The sequence below is a fragment of the Schistocerca serialis genome, chromosome 6, assembly GCF_023864345.2.
Source record: "Schistocerca serialis cubense isolate TAMUIC-IGC-003099 chromosome 6, iqSchSeri2.2, whole genome shotgun sequence".
Lineage (NCBI taxonomy): Eukaryota > Metazoa > Arthropoda > Insecta > Orthoptera > Acrididae > Schistocerca > Schistocerca serialis.
In genome coordinates this window covers 724,600,535-724,626,310 of record NC_064643.1, presented here as the reverse complement: position 1 = coordinate 724,626,310, position 25,776 = coordinate 724,600,535, and the positions used below count along the sequence as shown (strand labels likewise).

The window sequence follows — 25,776 nt, the reverse complement described above, 5'->3', positions numbered from 1 at the left end:
GCCCATTTATATATCCCACTGCTTTGTAGTAACAACACTAAACATAACCATCACTAAAACACTCTAGTGGCCAGTCTACTTGCCACAGAGAAACAGAACTCCAATTATTTGCGCACCTGCTGATCTCGTGTATGTATATGAAAGTAATTGACAACAAGCCATATCTTCTAAGTGCTTCACTTAGCAGGTGGTGTATTTTTGAAATTGTAAGTGTTACACATAAATACATTTGAAAAGAAAATAGGAAAATTTCACTCACTCACTCATTCAGTAGTGTTAATTTTACTCATATTTCAGTCATTTAACTTGCTACTGTTCAGATCTCTCTTATTTTTTCACACAAGGAGAGATCCCCAGTGGTGGGACTGTCTTTTTGAAACTGTCTATACTGTGATGTAGGCTAATGTCCCAGCTGGACCCCCTGCAGCCATTCTCTCTGGTAGGCCCTCTTTTTTAGTTGATCAATGAAAAATATTTTGGAATCTTGCTTGACACTCAATAACATTTAAATAGTAGCATCATATTGACAGGTTGTGTAGGGTAATGGATAGGGTAAAGCTTTGATGTGGAAAATGTCATGGGTTCAAATCTTGTCAGGCACTAAAATTTTTATTGAAATTACTTTGAGCATTAATTTCATTCAATTAATTGGTTTAAATGTAATTTTATATTTCTACTCCTTTGTCACATCATTTTAATCATCACAGCAGATTCTTCATTTACTCTTATTTTTCCTTCTTTCATTTAAATCTCCATCTCTCTTATTTTGTCCGTAGTGCAATGTTTTTAAACATTTGTGTGAAAATTACCATCCGAAAAAAAGTAAATCTTGTAATGAAAAATACATTTTTGACACTATAGCACAGTCAATATAAATAGATTATTTTGTCATTTGTTATTTAACCAATAGAGATTTTTAAATATTTGAATATTATAATAGATAAATATAATTAAATTCACGTTCTCAAAAATTCCAAGTGGAAAAAGAATGGTATAAAGAAAAAATGGAAGCATGTGAAAAAATTCGCATGATATTAAAATTTGACGTAGGAATAGAAATAAAAAATTACATCTAAGCCAATTAATTGATTAAAAAATAATTGGTCTTTTTTATAAAGATTTAATAAACAAGGCACTTAATGGGATTAGAACCCAGAACCTTCAGCCCGTGGAGGTCTTACTGTAGACATTGCACCACGTAACCAATGAACATAAATCTCTTTTAACGCTACTGAGTGTCACATAGAACTCAGTCTGTGAGTGTCACATAGAACTTGGATCATCCCTGCTATAGATGATTTCAAAAAATCAGTTTCACCACAGGGATCTTTTTGTGTTGGACAAACTTGCCACATTTGAGACATCAAGTTCCAGGAATGTTGAATATAGTGACTTGATTTGGAAGTAGCTCCAGGAATACACATATTTGTCTGCCCCTTCTGCAGCCGAAGCACCATACAGGGATTTAAACATTCTTTCGAAGTTTTATAAACGTCAAGTTGTCGATTGTGATATTTCGTGTGGCTTTGTACAAACTTGAAAAATCATTTATGGCATCCCTCCTGCATCTGTTTGTCGTCTTTGATCCTAATTTGTCTTCTGATTCAAAAGTTAAATTGGGCGCTGCACTGAATCATGAGGTGAAACCAGCAGATGACAAGATTAAAGGGGTTCAAGTAGTAATCAAATTCCAGAAATTCAGTAGTGGGTTTAAATTATTTATTTCAAATAAAACCAGACTATTCTATCTTTACAAGACAGGACTTGTGTGAAGGGTTCTTTAAGACAGATACTTTGCATTGGTATAAAAATGATTTCATCAACAGTCTAGAATTAGTGAATAATGGCTATGAATAATAATTGAAAATTATCCTACAAAAGGAGGCAATCAGCTTATGGATGAGTTCAATAATTATTTAGAAAAAACGTGAAACAAAAGCAGTGCATACTTAGGTTTTTAAGAATATTGTGGAAAGTTTTCGTAGTATATTTGACTATCAAAGAATGCATATTTATATAAAAGAAAATATTTTTCTCATCTTCCTTGCCACACACAATTTGTTCGTAGTGCTGTTGTAAATTGAATTACTAAAGTTAATAGAACAAATTTAACAGTTTGAAAGTAATTGCTTAACCAGCCATCTTTAATAGCATTAAAAAGTCCAAATTACACACACATTTCATTTTTTTAATGAACCCAAACTAGAGCATAGCGCAAAGAAAAAATCAAACTTGAAAAATAAGAACACCATTGAGTATGCAAGAACATCCAAGAGTTTGGGTTCAAGCTGGGGGTCTCTTCTTTCACATTACTTCGTTCGACTTCATCTCTTCCAACAGGACCAGCAACAATACAAACCAGCACCCGGTACATCTGTTCCAGAGCGAAAAATTTTGTCCTTTTGTACCAGGACTTAATCATTGCTGAAGAACACTATTTATTTAATAAAACTGCAGCCAAATAACCATATACAGTTACTGTGCTTAACATTTTACATTTACATTTTACATTTTTGCATATTCATTTTTAGATTTCACTCTTTTACTGCACAGTTCACACACACGTTGTGGTTGGGGCATGATATTTTTTCTTTTTGCAAATTAGGTGATGAAAGCCGTGAATAGATAATCTAGTTAAGACATGTCGCAGTTCGAAGTTTGGTGCTGTCCATGAGCGGTTCGTCATTGCTTCACTGCCATAGAACTCTGGCCATAATTTTCTCGTTTATCCTCCATGATCTTCAGTTGATTTCTGGAAGCCTTGGTACGTGGCATCGTATATCGAAGTTAGAAGTCTTCGATTAGGAATATCTCTCTCGCTAGCCAATACACTAGTCTACATCTTATTGCCTTTGAGAGTCCTAGTGCTCTTTTTAGATAAGTCGATTTTACCTTTTCTAGTGTTTCTGGATTTTTTTGTCGGGTGGTCCCATATAACGTCCATCCCGTAGGCCAGGATTGGCAAAATTTTTGCGTTGAATAATTTCAAGGCCGTTTCTAGACTGAGTAGGCGGATGTTTTTGATGTCCTGTATTGCTATTATTGCTTGGGCTGCACATTCTGTTGTATGTTTTGTGAAGCATTTGGCTGTTGCTTGCAATGTCACCCCTAGGTATTTAAAGTTTGAGATTTTTTATTTTTGTGTTCTGATGTTGATTTCCGCATTCTTGGGTATGTGTTCTCTGCACCATTTATCTATTTTCGCAATGATTTTAGCTTCTTTCCTGTTATGTCGTCAGTGTATGCATATATGTATACATCATCTTCGTTTTCTCCAATTCGCAGTACTTCTTCAGTAGCAAGAATGTACAGCAAAGGGCTCATTGGGTCGCCCTGTAATACTCAGTTTGATTGCAAAATAAGGTTCGAAAAAGAGAGTTTGTTTGATATTGTGATTAAGTTGTATTTGAGGATTGACTTGATTATTCTTGCCCATACGCTATCTTCTCCCATTGTGTTGTCCAGTTTTCGGACTAAGAGATCTGTTTCCAGTAGGTCAAAGGCTTTGGTAAAGTCTATGAACACTGTGTAGAACATTTGTTTCTTTTGTAGTCGATGTTGTTTAGAAGCAGCCTGACTGCCGTAAGTGTTGATCTTCCAGATATCTGCAGCCCATTTGTGGTTCTGGGAGGTGACTGTCCACACAGGCTTTGATTTTTTGTGTAATTATCTTTGAAAACATCTTGAACTGATTATTTACTAGGGCTATGCCTCTGTACTTGTTTGTGTCCATTGGGCTTCCTCTACCTTTGTAGAGAACTTTTATCGAGTGTGTCTGTGGGGTCGGAATTCTTCAAAGTTCCAGGCATTTGTTGAATAGTTTGATCCATATGTGTTGGAGAGCCTCTCTCGCATCTTGTGTATGTTCATTATTCATTATATATATAATTGGTCCTGCTGCTTTCTTCTTCTTCAGTGTTTTTATTACTTCTTTTACATTTACTTCATTTAGAGGTTCCCATACATTGTCTCTTTCCTTTGCTTGATGTTGTTTCTCTTTCTTTGGGGGTGTTTGGATTCCTCGTTTGTTCAGTATCTTACTGAAGTGGTCTTTCCATTCCTTCCTGTCTATATTTGGTGTATGAGCCAGTCTTCATGGTCTTGCTGCTATGTATGGGTCTTTAACTGCTTCATCCACTTCTCTTTTTGCCTCTCTATGTATTCTTTTTCCTTCTCTTCTATTAGTTTTTTTGTAGATTTTCCTCTCTTCTGCATATAGTTTGCATGTTTCATCATCATGCTGGTTTCTTAATCTGTGGAGTGTTCTTAGAACAGTGTTCCTTTTGCTATAGCATTCAGCATCGAACCATCTTTTTGCTGTCCTTGTTGTTTGGTTTGTATCATTGAATTTTTTAGGGTCTGTTGCTTTTACAAGGTTTCCTTCCTCTGTTAAAGTTTCTATTTGTGTTATTGTTGGTTTGTTATTTTTTCGTTATCTATTTTTCTTTGTGTGATTTGGTGGGTCTTTCTTGCTGGTGGTGCGGTGACATTATTTTTATCTTCATTGGAATGTGCTTTCGTATAGGAGTGATGGAGTCTTGCCATATTGGTTGAATATTTCCTTTTATTTCTCCTCTTTTTTAATGCAAAATCAATGGTGCTTTTACCATTGTGACATATATATGTAGGTATTTGTCTATTGTTCAGTAGAATGAAACCATCTTCTTCTAAGGTTTCAGTGACTGGTCTTGTTTTATAGCTATACGTGTCTATTCTGCAGTTGAGATCACGTGCATTAATGGTGGGTTTGCTGTCGCCATGTTTGGTGAGTGTGATTATCTCGTCAATTATTTCTACTGCATTTGTGTGCGGTTGGAAGTAGGCTGCAATTATATTTGTTTGATGCTTCTTCTAGCATACTATTTTCTTGCAGTATGATTTTTTTTGCCGGGGTTCATCCAGGATTTCAGTAGGATAGAGATTCCTCCCATGGGTCGTCCCCTTTCTCCCTTCTTTGCCATTAAGTGAAAATTGTAGAAATCTTTGTTGCCACTTGTCTATTAGGAAGGTATCTGTTAGAATTGCAAAATCAGAGGTTTGCGGAATGTCTGTTAGTGTTAGATTAAGAGCACTTTTTATTCCCTCTGTATTCTGCAAGACTGCTTTTATCCCTTATTCTTCTGGTTTTCTTCTTAGTTTAGTTGAGCTCTGCTGCTCCCTTTTCCATTGATCTTCTTGGAAAACGAAATTGACATACTTTTAAGTTTTCAGACAACAATTTTAGTTCTTCTGTGATTTGTAGATCTTCAAACGGAATGCCTACTTTGAAAGCTTTTTTGTCGTCCAGTGTGCACAGTTCTTCACATTCTAGTTGTCACAGTATTCTGTTCTTGTTGAGGTATTTTACTACTGTATCAGTTGTGGTGGTTCTCTTTAAGTTACCAATATATAGCCATGCTGTTGTTTCTGCTGCTTGCATTTCTTAATCTTTTTTTGTATGCATTATGGTTTTATTATTACTCTGGTGTCTTCTCCTGTACCATCTCCTCCCTACCACAGTACTCCAAGATGGTATTATACCTTGGCAGAAGTTTTTCAATACCATCTCTGAAGAAATCTGCCGCCTATGATTGCAACCACTGGTTTATACCAGCATGCAATTTGGCATCAGTATCGAAGCATTATGTAATGAGCCATGTGTTCCTTGCTGGGAAGAGGTAGTAATGCAAAATTTCCATAATCATGAAAGAACAGTTTTCACGCAATTTGTGTTAGATTTTCGCCACCAGTTAGCCACAAGGCTTGGCCTAATCACTGTGGTCCTCATTGTGAACATACGTGTGGGCCATTTTTATAATCGGTGCCCCATTGCCTCACTTGGCTTTCACTCATTATTCCTGTCCAGTGTACATCACAAAGTTTGCGAAAAAATTTCAGCTAGTGTGCGGTTTTTTGCCAACAAAATATAACCGCAAACATGCCTCACAATTAGCAACACCAGTGCACATTTTAACGCATCACAGAAAGGAAAGTAGCGGAGAGACAGAGCACACGCTACCACCACTGGATGCTTGTTGAATGTAGGAACATTGTGGCACCAAGATGGCGGGAGTAGTCCTGCCCACCACCACAATAGACCGAAACGTCTGTTAGTTTCTGGGTAGATCTCAGACAGTATTAAAGTCTGAATAGCTTCAGGAACAAATTGTCAGATTGCTACAGCAGAAAAATATAGACTGTAGTCCCAAAATACATAGGTACACACATGAAGTGCACCCAAGTTACAGGTTTGCTTACACCTATACACTAGGACAGGTGTTTGTAGTATTACTTCTCCCAACTGTGAGACTATAGTTTGCAATGCTGTTACCTTATTTGCTCAAGTTCCATGCATTATCTTCCCGAAGCTCTTAGATGGCAGTTCCCAATATTACAGAAGAAAAGTGTGTAGTTTTTTTATGTCAGTGATGTAATTCAGCAGCTGCGAACACTGATGACTTGAGTATGTCTGAAAATTTGTCACATTATCCACTATAATTTTGAGGAACTGCATCTCACTATGTTTACTTGTACTAGATGTTTGGGATGGCGTATCCTTCTAAGCTCTCAAGGAAGTGGAGACGTGGAGTTAGTTCTAGAATTAATCATTTGTATGTCTGAATCAACAGTTCCTTTCCCCCAGCAGGTTAAAATTCTCCTACATGTAGCTTTTGTCCCCACCTGGAGAGCAGCATGAATGGTCATAAGTTGGTTTGACTCAAAAGACTGCGTCGAGGAAAAAGTGAAAACTTGAAGATAGGCGTCAACTGTCCTGCAAAATGCTTCAACAACCAGTATTAAGTTAAGAACATAGGACTATACTACAAGTATCAATATATCACCCACATAGTGGCCATGAAGACAAGATTTGACTAATTATAATTACAGTCATTCTTCCCATACACCCATAGATCAGTTGAACGAGAGGAAAGTAATATACAGTACAGTTTGTCATGTATTTCAGAGGTTTGCAGTTTACAGCAAAAGATTTAAATAAATAATGTTTTAGTTGCAGCAGTGACCAGTTCACTTAGACGTATAACATTTACATTCAGAAATAAATTAAAAAAGAAAAGTTCAAAAAAATAGGAGGGAACATTTTAAGGTTTGTCCTATCATTAGAGATGGAGCACAAGCTCGCATTGGGGAAGGGAGATGGCTACACCCCATAAAAATAACCATTTCAGCTTTAATTATAAGATATTTATGGGAAAATACGTATAAATGAGGATATAAAATGTAGACTGGCAATGACAAGGAAAGTGTTTATGAAGAAGAGAAATTTGTTAACATCGAGTATAGATTTAAGTGTCAGGAAGTCATTTCTGAAAGTATTTGTATGGAGTGTAGCCATGTATGGAAGTGAGAAATGGACGATAAATAGTTTGGACAAGAAGAGAATAGAAGCTTTCGAGATGTGGTGCTACAGAAGAATGCTGAAGATTGGATGGGTAGATCACATAACTAATGAGGAGGTATTGAATAGAATTGGGGAGAAGAGGAGTTTGTGGCACAACTTGACTAGAAGAAGGGATCGGTTGGTAGGTCATGTTCTGAGGAATCATGGGATCACCAATTTAGTATTGGAGGGCTACGTGGAGGGTAAAAATCGTAGAGGGAGACCAATAGATGAATACACTTAGCAGATTCAGAAGGATGTAAAGTTGTAGTAGGTACTGGGAGATGATGAAGCTTGCACAGGATAGAGTAGCATGGAGAGCTGCATCAAACCAGTCTCTGGACTGAATACCACAACAGCAACAGCAACGTGGGAAAAACAAAAACTAAGTCCATATGGGCCCATGGGGATTTGAACTGTCTTCCTCCCAAATACTTGTCCAGTATCTTAACCACTGAACCACCTACTAAGAAAGCTTTATAGCTTGTCACCATGTCTGTGTGAATGTGTTCTCGCTTTGCATAATAGAATGTATCTTTTGAAATAGATTAGATATTTGGTAAGGCACTAAAATATATTCATTCAGAGCAGCTGCATAATATTGATGGTCAGCACAGTCTGTATTAGAGAATTGTCATGTTATCGTGACGTAAAGAACCTGTTTTGATCTGCTGTTTTCACAGCGTATTAAATATATCCTTATTGTGCTGTTGCAGGTGTTGAGAACCAAACTTTCAGGCATTTCTTACAGAAAGGTCGAGGCACTCTCTTCCACGGCAGTATTGATTGTTGATGAGTGGTAAAACAACAAATGACTGGGGAGGGGAGAGACATGAGAAGTGTAGCATAGGAGGGATGTTTTTGTAGGTGCAAAGAAATAGTGGCCGTACAGTGGCCACTTAGCACTTATATAGTGTTGCGATATTCTATCCGCACTCCTTTCCTTACATTTCCAACAATTACACTAAAGTCTCCCTCTGCTACTTACACATCCATACAGCTGGACAACTTCTTATCAAGTTAGTGTCACAGAGAGGTGAATATAATATATAACTGCCAACCTATCACGTTTCCACTTATGCTCACTGCTCAGCGATGTAGCTTTGGTATTGTTCAGTCAGCTTGTGTATCCCATCCACAAAGGTTTCCAGTTGCTTAGGAAGCCACATTTGCTCTGCTTGTTAGACTTAGACATCTGATTGACCTAAACTGTCAATAACACAGCAGCTTCTAAAGCAGAAGATATGGTAATCCACAGATTCCAGATCAAAGCCTTTTTGGCAGTGAGGAAGCAGTGTAATGTTGCACTTGCTGTGAGAGGCTGGACATTATTGCAGAGTATGAACTCTCAGTTTAAATTGCAAAACTTTTTGTCATTTTTGAGACATCAAATTTCAGTTTTTCTCGCAAGATGTCACTGCAGCTTGTACTATTTACCGTTGCAGCACATGTGTCAAATTATGACAGGATCATTCCCTTCATATCCCAAAACAGCATTAGCACCTAGAAGATTACTATTTGTTGAATAACTTGCTCACGGAGGATGACAGATATTTCTAACCCAAATTTTGCCAGCTACTCTCTGGATTCCAAGGCATTGGTAACAGTTAGTAGTTCCTTACACACAAATATTGCATGAAATTTATGGTACACTACTTTATGTTGAACTAACGAATATGCTAACCTTTAATAGTTCCTCCACTCCAACTGTTGAGATTCTAAAATTGTTCCTGATTGTAGTATTATTTCTCGTACTGTCTTCATCTGTGCAGGGTTTTTTGGACATTCATTTAATCTTTTACACTTGAGTGTGTGTCCTGCATTTATGTGGTACACTACATCTTTTTCTCCTTCTTTTTCTTGTGCCTTTGTCCCCCATCTCTACAGGTTCAACATTGTTTGGCATGAACAGTTGAAGGGGTGGCCAGATACCCTTACTGTAACCCACCAAACACCCCCCCCCCCCCCCCACTCTCTCTCTCTCTCTCTCTCTCTCTCTCTCTCTCTCTCTAACACACACACACACACACACACACACACACACACACACACACACACACACACACACACACACACGAGGGGGGGGGGGGGGGGGGAGAGAGAGAGAGAGAGAGAGTTGTCACCTGGGGTGGAATATGTATACCTCTAACTATTTGTGTATAGTGTTATTAATGTGAAAGTCGGCAAGAGTTTTCTAAACGTTTGCAAATCGTGTAACTGAAGCAGGATATGGGTACAGTCCAGATTTAAAAGTAATTGCATCACCTTTTTACCCCTGTGTGCTGTTTCTTTTGTAATTCTGCAATGTTTTTCTTCTGAATTCAAGTGCTAATATTTCATTTGCAAAGAACGCTGTTTGGGATCTTTCAAATATGACAAGCATTATTGTGGTTTTAATTTCTTTAAAAATTATTTTTGATATAACTGATATAAACTCACTTGTTGTTTTCAGCTGTTAAAATAATTAATTAAGTCCAAAATTACAATTTTGTCCTTTGGAAATTTTCTAGTAGAACATAGTGAAAATTTTGTGCTTCACTGGGAAAAATTCCACGTGGGAAAATATATATAAAAAACAAAGATGCTTTGACTTACCAAACGGGAAAGCGCTGGTAGATAGGCACAATAAAAAACACACACACACACAAATTTCAAGCTTTCGCAACCCGAGGTTGCTTCATTAGGAAAGAGGGAAGGAGAAGGAGTGACGAAAGGATGTGGGTTTTAAGGGAGAGGGTAAGCAGTCATTCCAATCCCGGGAGCAGAAAGACTTACCTTGTTGTTGTTGTCGTCGTTGTTGTTGTGGTGGTGGTCTTCAGTCCTGAGACTGGTTTGATGCAGCTCTCCATGCTACTCTATCCTGTGCAAGCCTCATCATCTCCCAGTACCTACTGCAACCTACATCCTTCTGAATCTGCTTAGTGTATTCATCTCTTGGTCTCCCTCTACGATTTTTACCCTCCACGCTGCCCTCCAATACTAAACTGGTGACCCCTTGATGCCTCAGAACATGTGCTACCAACTGATCCCTTCTTCTGGTAAAGTTGTGCCACAAATTTCTCTTCTCCCCAATCCTATTCAATACTTCCTCATTAGTTATGTGATCTACCCATCTAATCTTCAGCATTCTCCTGTAGCACCACATTTCGAAAGCTTCTATTCTAGTCTTGTCCAAACTATTTATCGTCCATGTTTCACTTCCATACGTGGCTACACTCCATACAAATACTTTCAGAAATGACTTGCTGACACTTAAATCTATACTCGATGTTAACTAATTTCTCTTCTTCAGAAACGCTTTCCTTGCCATTGCCAGTCTACATTTTATATCCTCTCTACTTCGACCATCATCAGTTATTTTGCTCCCCAAATAGCAAAACTCCTTTACTACTTTACGTGTCTCATTTCCTAGTCTAATATTCTCAGCATCACCCGACTTAATTCGACTACATTCCATTATCCTCGTTTTGCTTTTGTTGATGTTCATCTTATATTTTCCTTTCAAGACACTGCCCATTCCATTCAACTGCTCTTCCAAGTCCTTTGCTGTCTCTGACAGAATTACAATGTCATTGGCGAACCTCAAAGTTTTTATTTCTTCTCCATGGATTTTAATACCTACTCCGAATTTTTCTTTTGTTTCCTTTACTGCTAGCTCAATATACAGATTGAATAACATCGGGGAGAGGCTACAACCCTGTCTTACTCCTTTCCCAACCACTGCTTCCCTTTCATGCCCCTCGACTCTTATAACTGCCATCTGGTTTCTGTACAAATTGTAAATAGCCTTTCGCTCCCTGTATTTTACCCCTGCCACCTTTAGAATTTGAAAGAGAGTATTCCAGTCAACATTGTCAAAAGCTTTCTCTAAGTCTACAAATGCTAGAAACGTAGGTTTGCCTTTCCTTAATCTTTCTTCTAAGATAAGTCGTAAGGTCAGTATTGCCTCACGTGTTCCAGTGTTTCTACGGAATCCAAACTGATCTTCCCCGAGGTCAGCTTCTATTAGTTTTTCCATTCGTCTGTAAAGAATTCGTGTTAGTATTTTGCAGCTGTGGCTTATTAAACTGATTGTTCGGTAATTTTCACATCTGTCAACACCTGCTTTCTTTGGGATTGGAATTATTATATTCTTCTTGAAGTCTGAGGGTATGTCGCCTGTTTCATACATCTTACTCACCAGATGGTAGAGTTTTGACAGGACTGGCTCTCCCAAGGTCGTCAGTAGTTCCAATGGAATGTTGTCTACTCCGGGGGCTAGTTCCGACACAGGTCTTTCAGTGCTCTGTCAAACTCTTCACGCAGTATCGTATCTCCCATTTCATCTTCATCTACAACCTCTCCCATTTTCATAATATTGTCCTCAAGTACATCGCCCTTGTATAGACCCTCTATATACTCATTCCACCTTTCTGCTTTCCCTTCTTTGCTTAGAACTGGGTTTCCATCTGAGCTCTTGATATTCATACAAGTGGTTCTCTTATCTCCAAAGGACTCTTTAATTTTCCTGTAGGCAGTATCTATCTTACCCCTAGTGGGATAAGCATCTACATCCTTACATTTGTCCTCTAGCCATCCCTGCTTAGCCATTTTGCATTTCCTGTCGATCTCATTTTTGAGACGTTTGTATTCCTTTTTGCCTGCTTCATTTACTGCATTTTTATATTTTCTCCTTTCATCAATTAAATTCAATATTTCTTCTGTTACCCAAGGATTTCTACTAACCCTCGTCTTTTTACCTACTTGATCCTCTGCTGCCTTCACTACTTCATCCCTCAAAGCTACCCATTCTTCTTCTACTGTATTTCTTTCCCCCATTCCTGTCAATTGTTCCCTTATGCTCTCCCTGAAACTCTGTACAACCTCTGGTTCTTTCAGCTTATCCAGGTCCCATCGCCTTAAATTCCCACCTTTTTGCAGTTTCTTCAGTTTTAATCTACAGCTCGTAACCAATAGATTGTGGTCAGAGTCCACATCTGCCCCTGGAAATGTCTTACAATTTAAAACCTGGTTCCTAAATCTCTGTCTTACCATTATATAACCTATCTGATACCTTTTAGTATCTCCACGGTTCTTCCATGTATACAACCTTCTTTCATGATTCTTAAACCAAGTGTTAGCTATGATTATGTTGTGCTCTGTACAAAATTCTACCAGGCGGCTTCCTCTTTCATTTGTTAGCCCCAATCCATATTCACCTACTACGTTTCCTTCTCTCCCTTTTCCTACTGATGAATTCCAGTCACCCATAACTATTAAATTTTCGTTTCCCTTCACTATCTGAATAATTTCTTTTATTTCATCATACATTTCTTCAGTTTCTTCGTCATCTGCAGAGCTAGTTGGCATATAAACTTGTACTACTGTAGTAGGTGTGGGCTTCGTATCTATCTTGACCACAACAATGCGTTCGCTGTGCTGTTTGTAGTAGCTTACCCGCATTCCTACTTTCCTATTCATTATTAAACCTACTCCTGCATTACCCCTATTTGATTTTGTGTTTATAACCTTGTAGTCACCTGACCAAAAGTCTTGTTCCTCCTGCCACCGAACTTCACTTATTCCCACTATATCTAACTTTAACCTATCCATTTCCCTTTTTAAATTTTCTAACCTACCTGCCCGATTAAGGGATCTGACATTCCACGCTCCGATCCGTAGAATGCCAGTTTTCTTTCTCCTGATAATGACATCCTCTTGAGTAGTCCCCGCCCGGAGATCCGAATGGGGGACTATTTTACCTCCGGAATATTTTACCCAAGAGGACGCCATCATCATTTAATCATACAGTAAAGCTGCATGCCCTCGGGAAAAATTACGGCTGTAGTTTCCCCTTGCTTTCAGCCGTTCGCAGTACCAGCACAGCAAGGCCGTTTTGGTTATTGTTACAAGGCCAGATCAGTCAATCATCCGGACTGTTGCCCCTGCAACTACTGAAAAGGCTGCTGCCCCTCTTCAGGAACCACACATTTGTCTGGCCTCTCAACAGATACCCCTCCGTTGTGGTTGCACCTACAGTACGGCTATCTGTATCGTTGAGGCACGCAAGCCTCCCCACCAACGGCAAGGTCCATGGTTCATTGGGGGGGGGGGGGGGTGGAAGACTTAATCTTAGGGGGGGGGGGGGGGGGAAAGGACAGGTATACACTCGCACACACAGGCCTGTGGTCTGTGTGCGGATGGATGTGTGTGTGTGTGTGTGTACCTGTCCTTTTTCCCCCCCATAAGGTACGTCTTTCCACTCCCGGGATTAGAATGACTCCTTACCCTCTCCCTTAAAACCCACATCCTTTCGTCCTTCCCTCTCCTGCCCTCTTTCCTGATGAAGCAACCTCGGGTTGCGAAAGCTTGAAATTTGTGTGTGTGTTTGTGTTTTTTATTGTGTCTATCTACTAGCGCTTTCCCGTTTGATATATAGTGTTCTCTCAAATATCTACACAACCTTTGCAGGCTGACCGTGTTGCAATGACTTTACATATTGTTTAATACAAGGGAGAGTAAAAAAAATATGTACACATTTCATTATACAGTGTATATAAATAAAATTGTCTCAACCTATAAGTGATTTTTCAGCACAGTCTTCTCTTCAATGCTCTTAATCCAGCAGTCCACAAGCTTATGTATTTCTACCAAGAAGGTGATTTACACTTGATCACTAAAACGTTTTTGCACTGTTTTCTGCACTTTCACATGTGAGGAAACTTAGTGACTTCACAAAGCATTCTTGAGTGCCCCAAACAAGTGAAAGTTGGAGGGATTGAACTCTGGGTGGTAAGGAGGGAGTTCATCACCTCAGAACTCACCTTCTTGATGGTTTTAATGGTATAGTGAGCTGTGTGTGGGCAGCCATCGCAATGCAGCAGCAACACTTGGTGCAACAACAGACCTCATTGTTTGCTATGAATTGCTGCCATTAACTTGTTCCCAAACAATACACCCTGGAAATTTCGTTTGATGATGTTTCCTTATCGTTTATGCTCTCTGTGTCCCAAAAAAAAGGTTGCATAACCTTTGACATCAAAGGCAAAGTCCTGGATCTTGTTAGGCTTCAGTGATCCAGGTTGTGTCCATTCCACACACTGACACTCTAGTTTCATCACCGATGACTAACTGTGTCAAAAGTGAACCTCCACCTCTGATGAAATTAAGTCAAGCGAGTTTTGGCAGATGTCACCGTGTTTGACATTGAGTTCTTCCGTAAGCTGTCTTACCCACCACCCTGAAATGGTTTGATATGCATGACCGTGACTGATTTCCAAAGGTGACACTACCACTTCAATTGTAGCTAGCTTCTAAAATTCTCACTTGAGCTTGCCAAATGTTCTGGGACCATGGTGAAAGTTGATGGGCTGGCTGGTCCCTCTTCGTGCCCGACTTCCTTTGGGCCACTTCCAAAACACTGTTGCTCTGTCCTGTTATTGTGCTGAAAGTCATTGTAGCACATTTTATCCCTCTGACCAAAGAAATAGTTGTTGCTCATTGTTCCTCCTTGTCCAAACTAATAGAGTGGTGCATATTTTTACTGACGGACTGCAACTCAAGTTGTCGGGGATGAAATGGCATGTATATGACTACAGCATAAACAGTAGTAGACATGCATGTGGAGTTGTGAAGGTGTTACGTGATGAAAGTGTCTCATTCTTAAATAAGGCTATGTGCTAAGGTGCAACATTTCTGCAGTGTCCCTTTGAAAATTGCCAAAGGCCAAAATTGCCATTGTAGACTTAAAATTGTTTTATTTAACAATTCAAAGGAAAGAAGTTATGTATTACTGTTACATCCAGGGAAAAGTAGTTGGAAACTATTTGATCAATTTATAGACCACACTTTATAAATTTCATGGTCTGTATTATTTTTCTTAACATGTACATTACAGAAAAAATATAAACCTTAAGAAGGATGCTTAACATCAGCAATTACTGAGAAAATATTGTGTGTAATGGCGCTGAATTTACTAAGAAATAGCTAATTAAAATTAATGATGCACCAGAACACAGGGTTTTTGCCATTGAGAACAAAATTGTCGTGCTTCTTTATCATGTTTGTTTTTGTAAATACAGTATCAAAGTAGACTTCCCTGATGTTAGCAGCTTTCCTTAGATCATGGTAGAATTTGTGAAATGCTGGTGCAGTGAATTCCAAGAGAACCAGGAAGTCCAACTTTTGTTTCTTTCGGATAATTCATATGCAGCTTCATTGAAAGTAGAAGTTCGTGGTCTATTATTTCTAATGACAAGGTCTGCAATGCCACCATCAAAATACCAGCAAAATGAGTGTTCTTGGTTTGCCCAGCACATGTCTCCGAGGGCATGACTACAGCCTTTACTTCAGTTTTCAGTTCCTGTGTCATGTATTGAAATAACAAGATTCTAATCTTTTGTTCCTCTTGCTTCCAAGCCTTTGTCACAAAGAAACAGATTGTTTGGTCAGTACAGTCCTAGACGGTGATATTAATGCCATTGGTTGAAAGCCACCAAATTCTGTACAAGAACTGTTCTCTTAGATTGGTGTGTTTGAGAGATAAAGTTCTATCTGTAATGTGTATTCATTAGTTGGCAGTGCAGTGCAGTCTTGTTGCAGATAGTGTCTGTATCAGTTTTAAGATTCATAAGATTCATGATAGTCTAATTGCATGGGATTTATTGCAGAACAGCCTATAAGATACCGAATTGTATCTTTGCAAAATTCCTTAGAATTTTGTTCATACAAACATTTCCCCCTCAGATGAGATGATAAACTTTCCTATTATCTCTTGTGGACTAATGACTTTCATTTGGAGGGTTTTAACTAGAAACTTTCAGAAATGCTCTTTTATTTCTTTTAGCATTTTATTGCTTTTTTGGTGCCCTGTTGAAACGTTCTTGATTCACTGCTCTTTTTCTGTATCACTTAAAAAAACTATTTTGACAAATTTTCCTTGTCACTGAGCCTCTCTTAAAATCAATGATTTGCAGATATCAGTTTTCAGTTATTCATACTTAATGTGGTATGCAAGTGCATAAATCAATCGTTTTCATTTCGTATTCTTATCCATTTCATTTAATTTAATTCTAAAAAACCAGTCTAATAATGTACTGTTCTGTTATGGTTGTCTATCTTATAGCATTATAGATGTTTCTTCTTTCTGCATTCAGCCAGTGGTACACTCCCCTAAGTTGGCACAACAGTTTCCCTTCCTTTCTTCTTGGCCCGAATTACACAAAAGCTTTCATGAATGCCTTATTCCTCTAATTCTCCTATTCACTCCCTTCAAATCAGACTTTGTTTTCCCTCTCTCATAGTAAATGTATTCTGTAAATCTGTTTTTACCATTCATATAAATAGTAATATCTGTATAAAAGAGTTATTACATTCTAAATTTTCTTCTTGAGGACGTTTAACTTAAAAGTTCTTCCTTCATTTGTTGGGCACCCATACACATCCTTGTAAAGCTCAGGTGAGAGAGCACCGAGCGATAGAATCACTCAAATGCCATGGTTAACAATCTCTTCAAAGTATGAATCCCATTGAAAATTTCTGAACCAACTGCCAAGAACACAGTGCTCCCAGAGATTTTCCCAGGCTTATAGATTGCTGCCCTTGAGGAGGGACAAGATGTTCCTAATGAATGCCTCAATCTCATTAAATCTGAATCGTCCAAGTCCAAAGCAGTATATTAGTTGAGTGACCATGTTTGTTTTTTCTATTCCAGTAGTACAGAGTGCATGACTGTATATCTGGCTCACAAAGGCAAGATTGCAGAGTATCTAGTATAAATGGTTCAAATGGCTCCAAGCACTATGGGACTTAACATCAGAGGTCATCAGTCCCCTAGACTTAAACCTAACCAACCTAAGGACATCACACACATCCATGCCCGAGGCAGGATTCGAACCTGCGACCGTAGCAGTCGTGCGGTTCCAGACTGAGCACCTAGAACGACTCGGCCACCGTGGCCGGCTATGTAGTATATTCCAGTGCATTATACAGCACCTGAAATTGGAACCAGTTGCAGGTTGCCTATCTAATGGCTTCCAGGGCAGCAAAAAATTGTTTTTCAGTATTTTTTGTAATTATTGACCAAATTTGAAAATTTAAAATGCTGTCTCAATCTCTCATTAAGAGGTATAGGTTAGGTTAAAAGTTTGACGCAGTAAGACAAATATTATAATTAGAAACTGTTTTGAGTCTGTGTAACTGATGGTGTGCAAATACCATGACTTGATTTGTCCAGTATTCGAGAACAAGAGCACTTAGCAACTTGCAACAAACTTGACATGCAATTTCAAACCATTATGAAATTGTTCTTGCGACACTCCACACAAGAACATGGATGAATGTTGACGGATCACTAGATTTTTGCTGTTCATTCAACAGAACTTCAGCACCAGCCACGAAGTTTTAATTTATTACTTCTTTACTTTCTGCAAAACAGTTTGCAGACAGTACCACATGTATCTTTGGATTTGTGAGTAAAATTATATCATTGTATGACACACAGTTTAGGAGATATGATGTAAACATTTTATTTTATTTATTTAATCATATGGTGTAAGACAAGATTAAACCTTGGAAGTCTGTGTTTTTCAACCAATTACTTAAGCTGGGTGTGAGAGTTAACAAGTCATTGGGAATTCCAGGGTATGAATGAAGTGGACAGTGTTGGACTAGATGTTCAATTGTCTGCTCTTCTTGGTTAGATTCACACATTGGTGAACTGATCTAGTCCCATTTGTACCTGAAGTAGCTACAACAACCATGTCCAGTCCTTAACCTGTTGAGGTGGACCAGAGGTTCCTTGGTAGGTCAGAACTGTTTGGCTGCTTTGTGGGATCAAGGTGATGGGCTCCTGTTCCCAATGTTTTCATTGACCATTCATGCTTCCAGCTTTCATTTAGATCAAAACCATCCGCGATGAGTTGTCCTGCAGTAACACTTGCTGGTCTTCTTGATCGCAATCATTGTTGTGGCGGATGACAGAATTCCTGGTGTGGTGGTGGAGAAGGTGATGCAGAGATTTTCTTGGCCTCCCTCAGTAGAGCTTATTTTTGCCTTAAGTGAGGTGGTGGGATCTTACTCAATACAGGTAACCAGTGCCATGAGGTTGATTTGATGGAACCAGTAATGCAGCGCATAGTCAGGTTCTTTTAAAGAATCAGGTGGTTTACTGGTGTGTGTGTATAAGGTATAATTGCTCATTTGGTTGCAAAATTTTATTGACCAATACAACTTGGAAACCTTAATCATGTAAGATTAATATGTCTGGTGATATATATATATATATATATATTCTTATATAATATTAATTTGATTTTGGCTTGGTGGCTACACTCATAGATATCATATTGTAAATACGGAGATCAGGTTTTGATGCCCATTACATCCTGAGAATTTTTACCCATTCGTGTGACTTGTCTGCCCATACTTTCCAAATGTGAAACACTATAACCATAGTTGGGATTTCCTGTTAAACAGTACACTGTTACTTGCTGGGAAATCTTCCGGGTCATGTCCATGAAACTTTTGTGGAAAAGTTTCTTTGACCATGACCATACAACACAAAAGATTTAACAGCAGCTAAAAAAACCAGTCGTGAAAATGTTTGTTGTATGATCTGGTCATTAGCTGATCATAAGTATGCAGACACCCCCCCAGTGATGACCACTAGATGCCACAGGAGGTGGAAAACCAGTATAAAAGGAGACATTGAGTATTAGGTAGTCAATAGAGAAACAATAGCAGCAGAATGGATCAGTCAGGAGATCTTAGAAAGTTTGAATGTGGAGCAGTCATTGGGTAACCGATCCATTATTGATACTTCAACCCTTTGAAAGCTGCCCAAGTTGATCGTTGATAATTTGATGGTTGAAGTGGAAAGGTGAAGGAACAACCACAGTTACATCAAGACTGGGAGACCTCAGGTACTGGCTGATACGATCCGTCGAACAATTAGAAAGAATAGGGTACAATGGTCAAGCTTAAAAAGAATAAGGTACAGCGGCCCAGCAGCTTTTCATAAGCCACACATTTCTGTAATCATTTCTGAGTGGTGTAGAGACACACCATGGGACAGTAGTTGAGTGGAAATGAGTGTTTCGAAGTGACAAATCATGCTAGACCTGTGGCTTTCCAGTGGAATGATTTTGGTGTGGCTAATGCCAATGGAACAGTACTTGCCAACATGTGTGGTGGCAACATTGCAGTACGAAGGAGGCGGTGTTACAGAATGTGGGTGTTTTTCATGGTTAGGGTATGGTTTCCTTATTGCACTTGAGAAAACGGTAAATGTGGGAGGGTATGAGCACATTTTACAGTATTGTATACTGCATATAGAAGGGAACATATCAGAGACTAGATTATTTGTATCAGCTTGAAAATGTGCCCTGTCATAAAGCAGCGTCTGTGAGGCAATGGTTGTTAGGCAACAGAATTCCTGAAATCGAATGGCTTGCTCAGATTCCCAGTCTGAACTCCTTAGGGCCGAGTTAGAATGTCGACTTCTCCCTTGACTTCGGCATCCAATCTTCTCTGGTTTTGGCTCTTGAGGAAGAATTGGCTGCTAGTCCTTCTTTGACATTCACATTCTTCTTGGAAAATGTCCCTAGTAGAGTCCAAGCCACGATAAAGGCAAGGGGTGGACACTTCTCATATTGGTGTCCATCAAAATTGGCAGTGAAGAGAGAACAGGAATCTTTCAGTGTGTAGTTTAGTTAGATTTGCTGAAATGAAATTAATGGGTATTGCAGTGACGTGAAATGACGTTAGTGTAAACTGTTAAGGAATGCTAAGCCCATAATGCGATTGCATTCGGGAAGACGACGGTTCAATCCTGCGTCCAGCCATCCTGATTTAAGTTTTCCGTGATTTCCCTAAATCGCTCCAGGCAAATGCCAGGATGGTTCCTTTCAAAGGGCATGGCCAACTTCCTTCCCCATCCTTCCCTAATCTGATGAGACCGATGACCTCGCTGTCTGGTCTCCTCATGCAAAACACCCCCCTCCCTCCAATAATGCGATTAATTTATAAGGAATAGATGGATTGATTGCCAAAAGCAGAAAATTTTGACATTTATCCCAGTCAAAAATTTGTTTTACCTATCATAACATATTTATTGCAAGTTTCATTGGTGGCTTCAGATGCAAAATATTGCTTAGAAATGATTGCATGTAGTAGCCACAGTGACGAGGGTAGTGTCAGCTCCACACTGAAGCAAAGTTTGTATTCCACTTTTTCCAAGTGAGGTGGCAGATTTCCTAATCTGTCTGTAAAAGCACTCAGTTTATCTGCATAACTTACTTTTATCTATTTAAAGATATTGTGAAGTGAAGAATCATGTGACAGTGGTTTACAGTAGACCAATTTTTTTCAAGCTAATTGCATGAAAATTTGATATCCTTTATTTTATTTTATACATTGCAGATATTCATAAATGATAAATAAGATACGTGGGCCAGTATAACCCATGTCTGGAAATTACAGTTTTGACACGTGTAACTATCTAGATACTGTATTAAATACCTAAACTTACCAGTTGTGCTGGCAGTAATAAGAATGAGTGAGGGGATTGTGAGAATTAAAAAAAAAATGTTCCAGTTGCAAGTGTAGTATAGTTTTATAGTCATTACTATTTTTAAAGGCCACTCACATAAGTACCTAATCTTAAATGCTAAGAAGAGAATAATTTACACTCTGATCTTATGGTACTGCTGTAAGAGCCATATAGTGGCTGTAACATACTGTATGTGTTCATCTTTGCAGTACTAGTTGCACCGTATATACACTAAGGTCTTTCTTCAATTATCCGGCTAATTTTAACAGATGGTGCTACTGTGCATTTTATTGTGTACTGTGTTTTTGAGTCGTCAACCCTCTGTGAGCACTGCATTTATGGACATGGCCCTGTGCACAAGGTGCTTTTTGACTTAAAATGTTTTATTTATGAAAAACCTTTATGTAATGTACTACATTTTATCTACATGACAATTTGGCGTGAGGTCTAACTCAAAATGAATACATTTCGCAACTCATGGTATGAGATATATCCCGTATAAAAGCATTATGTTATAGATTTGGAGATGATAGTAAAGTCTGCAAAACCAATTGTTTGTTCGTAAGTAAAGATACATTTGTGTGATCTTGGATTTAGAAAGCTTTTACCAAGTAAAACGGATCGTTTGTAATTTCTCAGCATGAGAAAATTTAGTCATATTAAATTTATTGGGAAGATTATTGTCTACCTATCCTTACAGTGATCTCGGTGCGTTGTCCTTTTTTATTTTTATTTTGTTGAATATATGTGCAGAATAGAAGCATTATGTAAAACACACACACACACACACACACACACACACACACACCTTTGTAATAATGCTGCAGTTTTAGTAATGAGGAAGAGAACGAACAACCGTTTTATACTTGGAATCTTGTCAGATCAGATGTAATCAATAACTTTTGTCTCCTACTTAAATACTTGGTTATCGCTATTCATGCAAATGAGCTACCTACTCAGGTTGATACAAAAACAGTCCATACAAAAACAGTCCCTTGTGTATTTGAGAATTTATGCATGTGGAAATGTGAGTAAATAAATTTTCTTCAGTCGTGCCCTTGCTGGAGGAACCATTCCAGCATTCTCTGGAAATTATTTAAAAATTTAAAAAAAAAATGGATCAGGATGGCTAAACAAAGCAAACTCCAACATCTTGAGTGAGTGTTCTGTGTCTTTCAGTCAATCCTTGTTGCAAAGTGTTCTTTTGATCATACACAATTTGCCCAAAACAACTTATGTTATAAAACTCAATTTTGCACTGCTGTACTGCACACGCTTTGGACACCCTCCGATGATGACACGTCAACAACAAACGTGCTGCTGTGGCCCTTCCACTCGCTCCAGTCTGTTCAGAAAGCTGACTTCCGGTCCCATGCGTGTTTCTGTGTCGTCTCTTCATTCTGTGTGGGGAAAATGAGTCAGCATCCCTCCATGATGAGGAATGTTGATCTCAGAAAATGGGAAGATAGTACTGCCATCCACATGATTTTCTTGGTAAAAGCTTTACATTGTGGTCATGTATTGTAATGTGACAGGATGTTGCAATTGGTCTCTTTTGTTATTAACCCCTACTTGAAGTCCAGTAAGTAATCTTTGATAGTATACATTGCTTATGAAGTATGTTTTGGTTGCCTTTTTGAACAGATTAATTTTAATAATCCTTTTGTCATCTTGGCCAATTTTTTATTCCCTAATAGAAAATTCTTTTTTAAAATTTTTCTCTCGTTGTCATTAGTAAATATAAGTCCAAACTGGTTAGTGTTCTGTGATTGTCTTGAACTATTTGTGAAATACTTTGTTGCGTTTTCTGTGGCTGAATGTTGGTAAAAATTGTGAAAAGTATTCATTTATTGAAACATATTGGGAAATTAAAGCTAATCTGTTGTCATGTATATGACTTTTTCAAGTCATTGTGTATGTGAGAATACCATCTTGAGCTGTTGTTCAGATTCCACATTAAACTTTAGGTCACCTCCACTTCATGAACTAGTCACTGGACTCGGTGAGGAAAAGCATGCCATTTCTTGGGACCATTTTTTGTATCGAAATTCGAATCTTGGACAAACCTCCGGGCTTAGTGTCTGCTTCACTTGGTCTCTAACTGTTCATAATAAAGCATAACATTCAACCTTTGCAGAATTTTAAAGGTCAGCTAGCATGTTAATTTAATCAGATATGTTTCCGTCTTCCATAGTCTGTGTTTATATCAGCAACTTTTTACAAAAACAGTATTTTTTATTCTAACTAGACTGTTAGTTTCAGCTCAAAGAAGATATTAATACATTTTCTTCTAATTTCAGGCAGCAATCAAAGGACTGCAAATGGGTGGAATGGATATCGTCTCCATAACAGACAGCACCCCAGTCTCATGGAATCCACCTCGACCACGGAAGCAAAAGAAACTGTGATTGCATGTTTGTGTCCTAGTAAAAGACTCCAGAAAATGTTTGTGTTGTGATTTACTTTCATGGTTTATCTATGCTATTTTTTTGACGGTGATAAAGGAAATTAAATGTGTAAAAGCAGAGAATACTTTGTAATAACAGAATAGTGCCTCATGACAGTTGTTGTGACATTATTTTTTTAAAAAAACCAGTCTTATCTCAGTACAAAGGGGCCCTTTTTGTACCGCTTATACGCAGTGAGAAGTGGTTTGTCATTAATTTCATGAATTAAACTCTGGCTCTTTTATTCAAGGGACCTGAAATATCTGTTTATCACGACGATTTTATTGGAATATAGCGAGAAAATGCTGTTTTCTCGTCGATCAGCAATATCTGGCTGCCCCCAGTTAATTATTCAGTTTAAACACGCGAGAAGAGGTTAGCTTTGCTATTTATCGTCACAGGAACGAAATTCAAATGTCCCGCACTTGTCAGAGGCTGCATTTTCTCGGCACGGACGATTTTAGGGAGAACTCAGTTCAAGTCTGGCACGTAACGCGCGCTTGGAACTCTGGGTACAGTTCCTGTGAAGAAGGCAACATGGCTGCCAGTGCTACATCGGGGATAGGTGTTGAATAAACCTGTGCGTATTAACTTGGCTGTCGATTCAAGCTGCTATATGTTGTTGAAGACCCATTATATTGTAATTTCAACGTTCTATATTTTTATTAAATTTCTTTGTGGAATTATACGTCGTGCTGGAGACGAGGTACGATTTTCCCCAGTGGACACGATATACTGCCTTTCAAGATGGCAGCAAATTTACTTTGACGAATTCGCACGAAGATACCAGCACGCTTGCGGTTAATTTAGTTGTTTATTTCGCGCATTAGCCTCTTCGGTGCGAATTTAGTAATGTAAATTACATTACTTTATATATTTCACCGAAACACTTGAAGAAATATTGAGATTCCACGTATTCAAGCAGAACGAAACATGCGACAGGTAAGACTCAGTTATCGGTAAACAGCATTATAATTATAGAACTACTCGAAAGTATTTGCATATTTTTATAATTTACTGTCTGTGTAGAAACCATATAACTGTTGGAAAGTGAAATAAGGTGCTTCAGCCGAACTGTCTGTCTACTTGTTTCTCAGTGGGTTTTTAAAGAACGATTTTCGTAATTATTGACAAAATTATTGGACGACGCGCAAATTAAAATGTTTCTGCGTAATCCTAGGCTATTTCTCAAGACCTGCGGTACCAAATCTTTGCAACTTATAGCCTCTTTGAAGAGTAATTCATAATGTTTTATATGGTCATGACACCCATGCTTCATTGTTTACAAACTGTAAACACAGTTAAAACGGTATTAATAAAAGGTGTTCCACCAATTACTTTAGATATTTTGGTAGCGAAGGTTTATAGTAAGTGATGGAGAGCAAAACTTTGAAAATCTGAGATGGACCCTTTTTTGCAATTTTAGCTTGAAATATGACAAACCTTGAGGTGGCCAGGTGTAGTAAACATGCCCTGTATGTACAGATTGTACCATGTATAGAAACTGCGCAATTTGAATAGAGCAAGATAGCTTTTGCATGAATGTGTGAAATCTTTTGGGCATATCTCCATTTCTTACATGAAACAATACATATTACTGTGGAATTGAACATTCAGTTATAAGAAGTTAGGAAGTGATGTAGTGTAAGACAGAGCAGGGCACAAAGACAAACTTTAGTATTAGTATCTTATATTATCATGTGTATTAAGTGAATTCCATATTACCTTGTCTGAACAGTGTATACTAAACTTTTTGTGAATTAATCACAGCACAAGTGATCAATAGAAATGAACTAAGCCGTATCAAACAGTGTTGCTGTTTGTTTTTTTATCCAGAAGACTCCATTTTTAATTTGCCTATTAAGATCAGTGCTGAAAAGGCTTCTTGTGTTTGTGCAACTGAATCTAATCTGAAGTGTTTATTGGTCACACTTTGTTGTACTGTGTACATATGTGTGTATGGAACCAATAAATTTAAGGTTGTGTGGAGCAATCTCAATAATCAGCAGATTTACTTTTCTCTTTCTAAATAAAGTGCTTTTAATACTTTGAGAAGATTGGTTTATATATACACTGTACCTTATTTAAATAAGTGAAACTAGTAATAATCTTAGAATTGTTTTCTAATGCACTCAACCAAGAATGTCATGAAACTGGAATCGGCAGGAAACTGAAGTGCAAACTGTTTCAGGATGGGTGTTACATATATTAGTTTCACCATATCAGGTTTTTAATTTTAGCTTTTCACAATTAGTAACACAAGTGTTTGGAATCTTAAGACTGAGTTTAAGATGCAGTGTGATACGTTACAATCTTGCAGGATATTATTCTGTCATTGAGTCTATTAAATCCCTCCCTTGTAGCTCATTTTGTTGAGAGTATGCAGTGAGATACTGTTACATCTAAGGAAAGTAGGGTCTTAC

The 25,776-nt window shown here is 38.2% G+C and overlaps 1 protein-coding gene across 1 annotated transcript in view; it reads left to right on the top strand.

Annotated features, from left to right (window-relative positions):
- The window catches only part of LOC126484581 (28S ribosomal protein S11, mitochondrial), a 68,416-nt gene extending 43,061 nt beyond the window's left edge, over positions 1-25,355 (top strand). The window contains exon 5 of the mRNA XM_050108144.1: positions 23,207-25,355. Within this exon, the coding sequence (XP_049964101.1) occupies positions 23,207-23,314 (108 nt within the window). The 3' untranslated portion in view covers positions 23,315-25,355. The remainder of the gene's footprint in view (positions 1-23,206) is intronic.
- Positions 25,356-25,776: the final 421 nt, after the last annotated feature.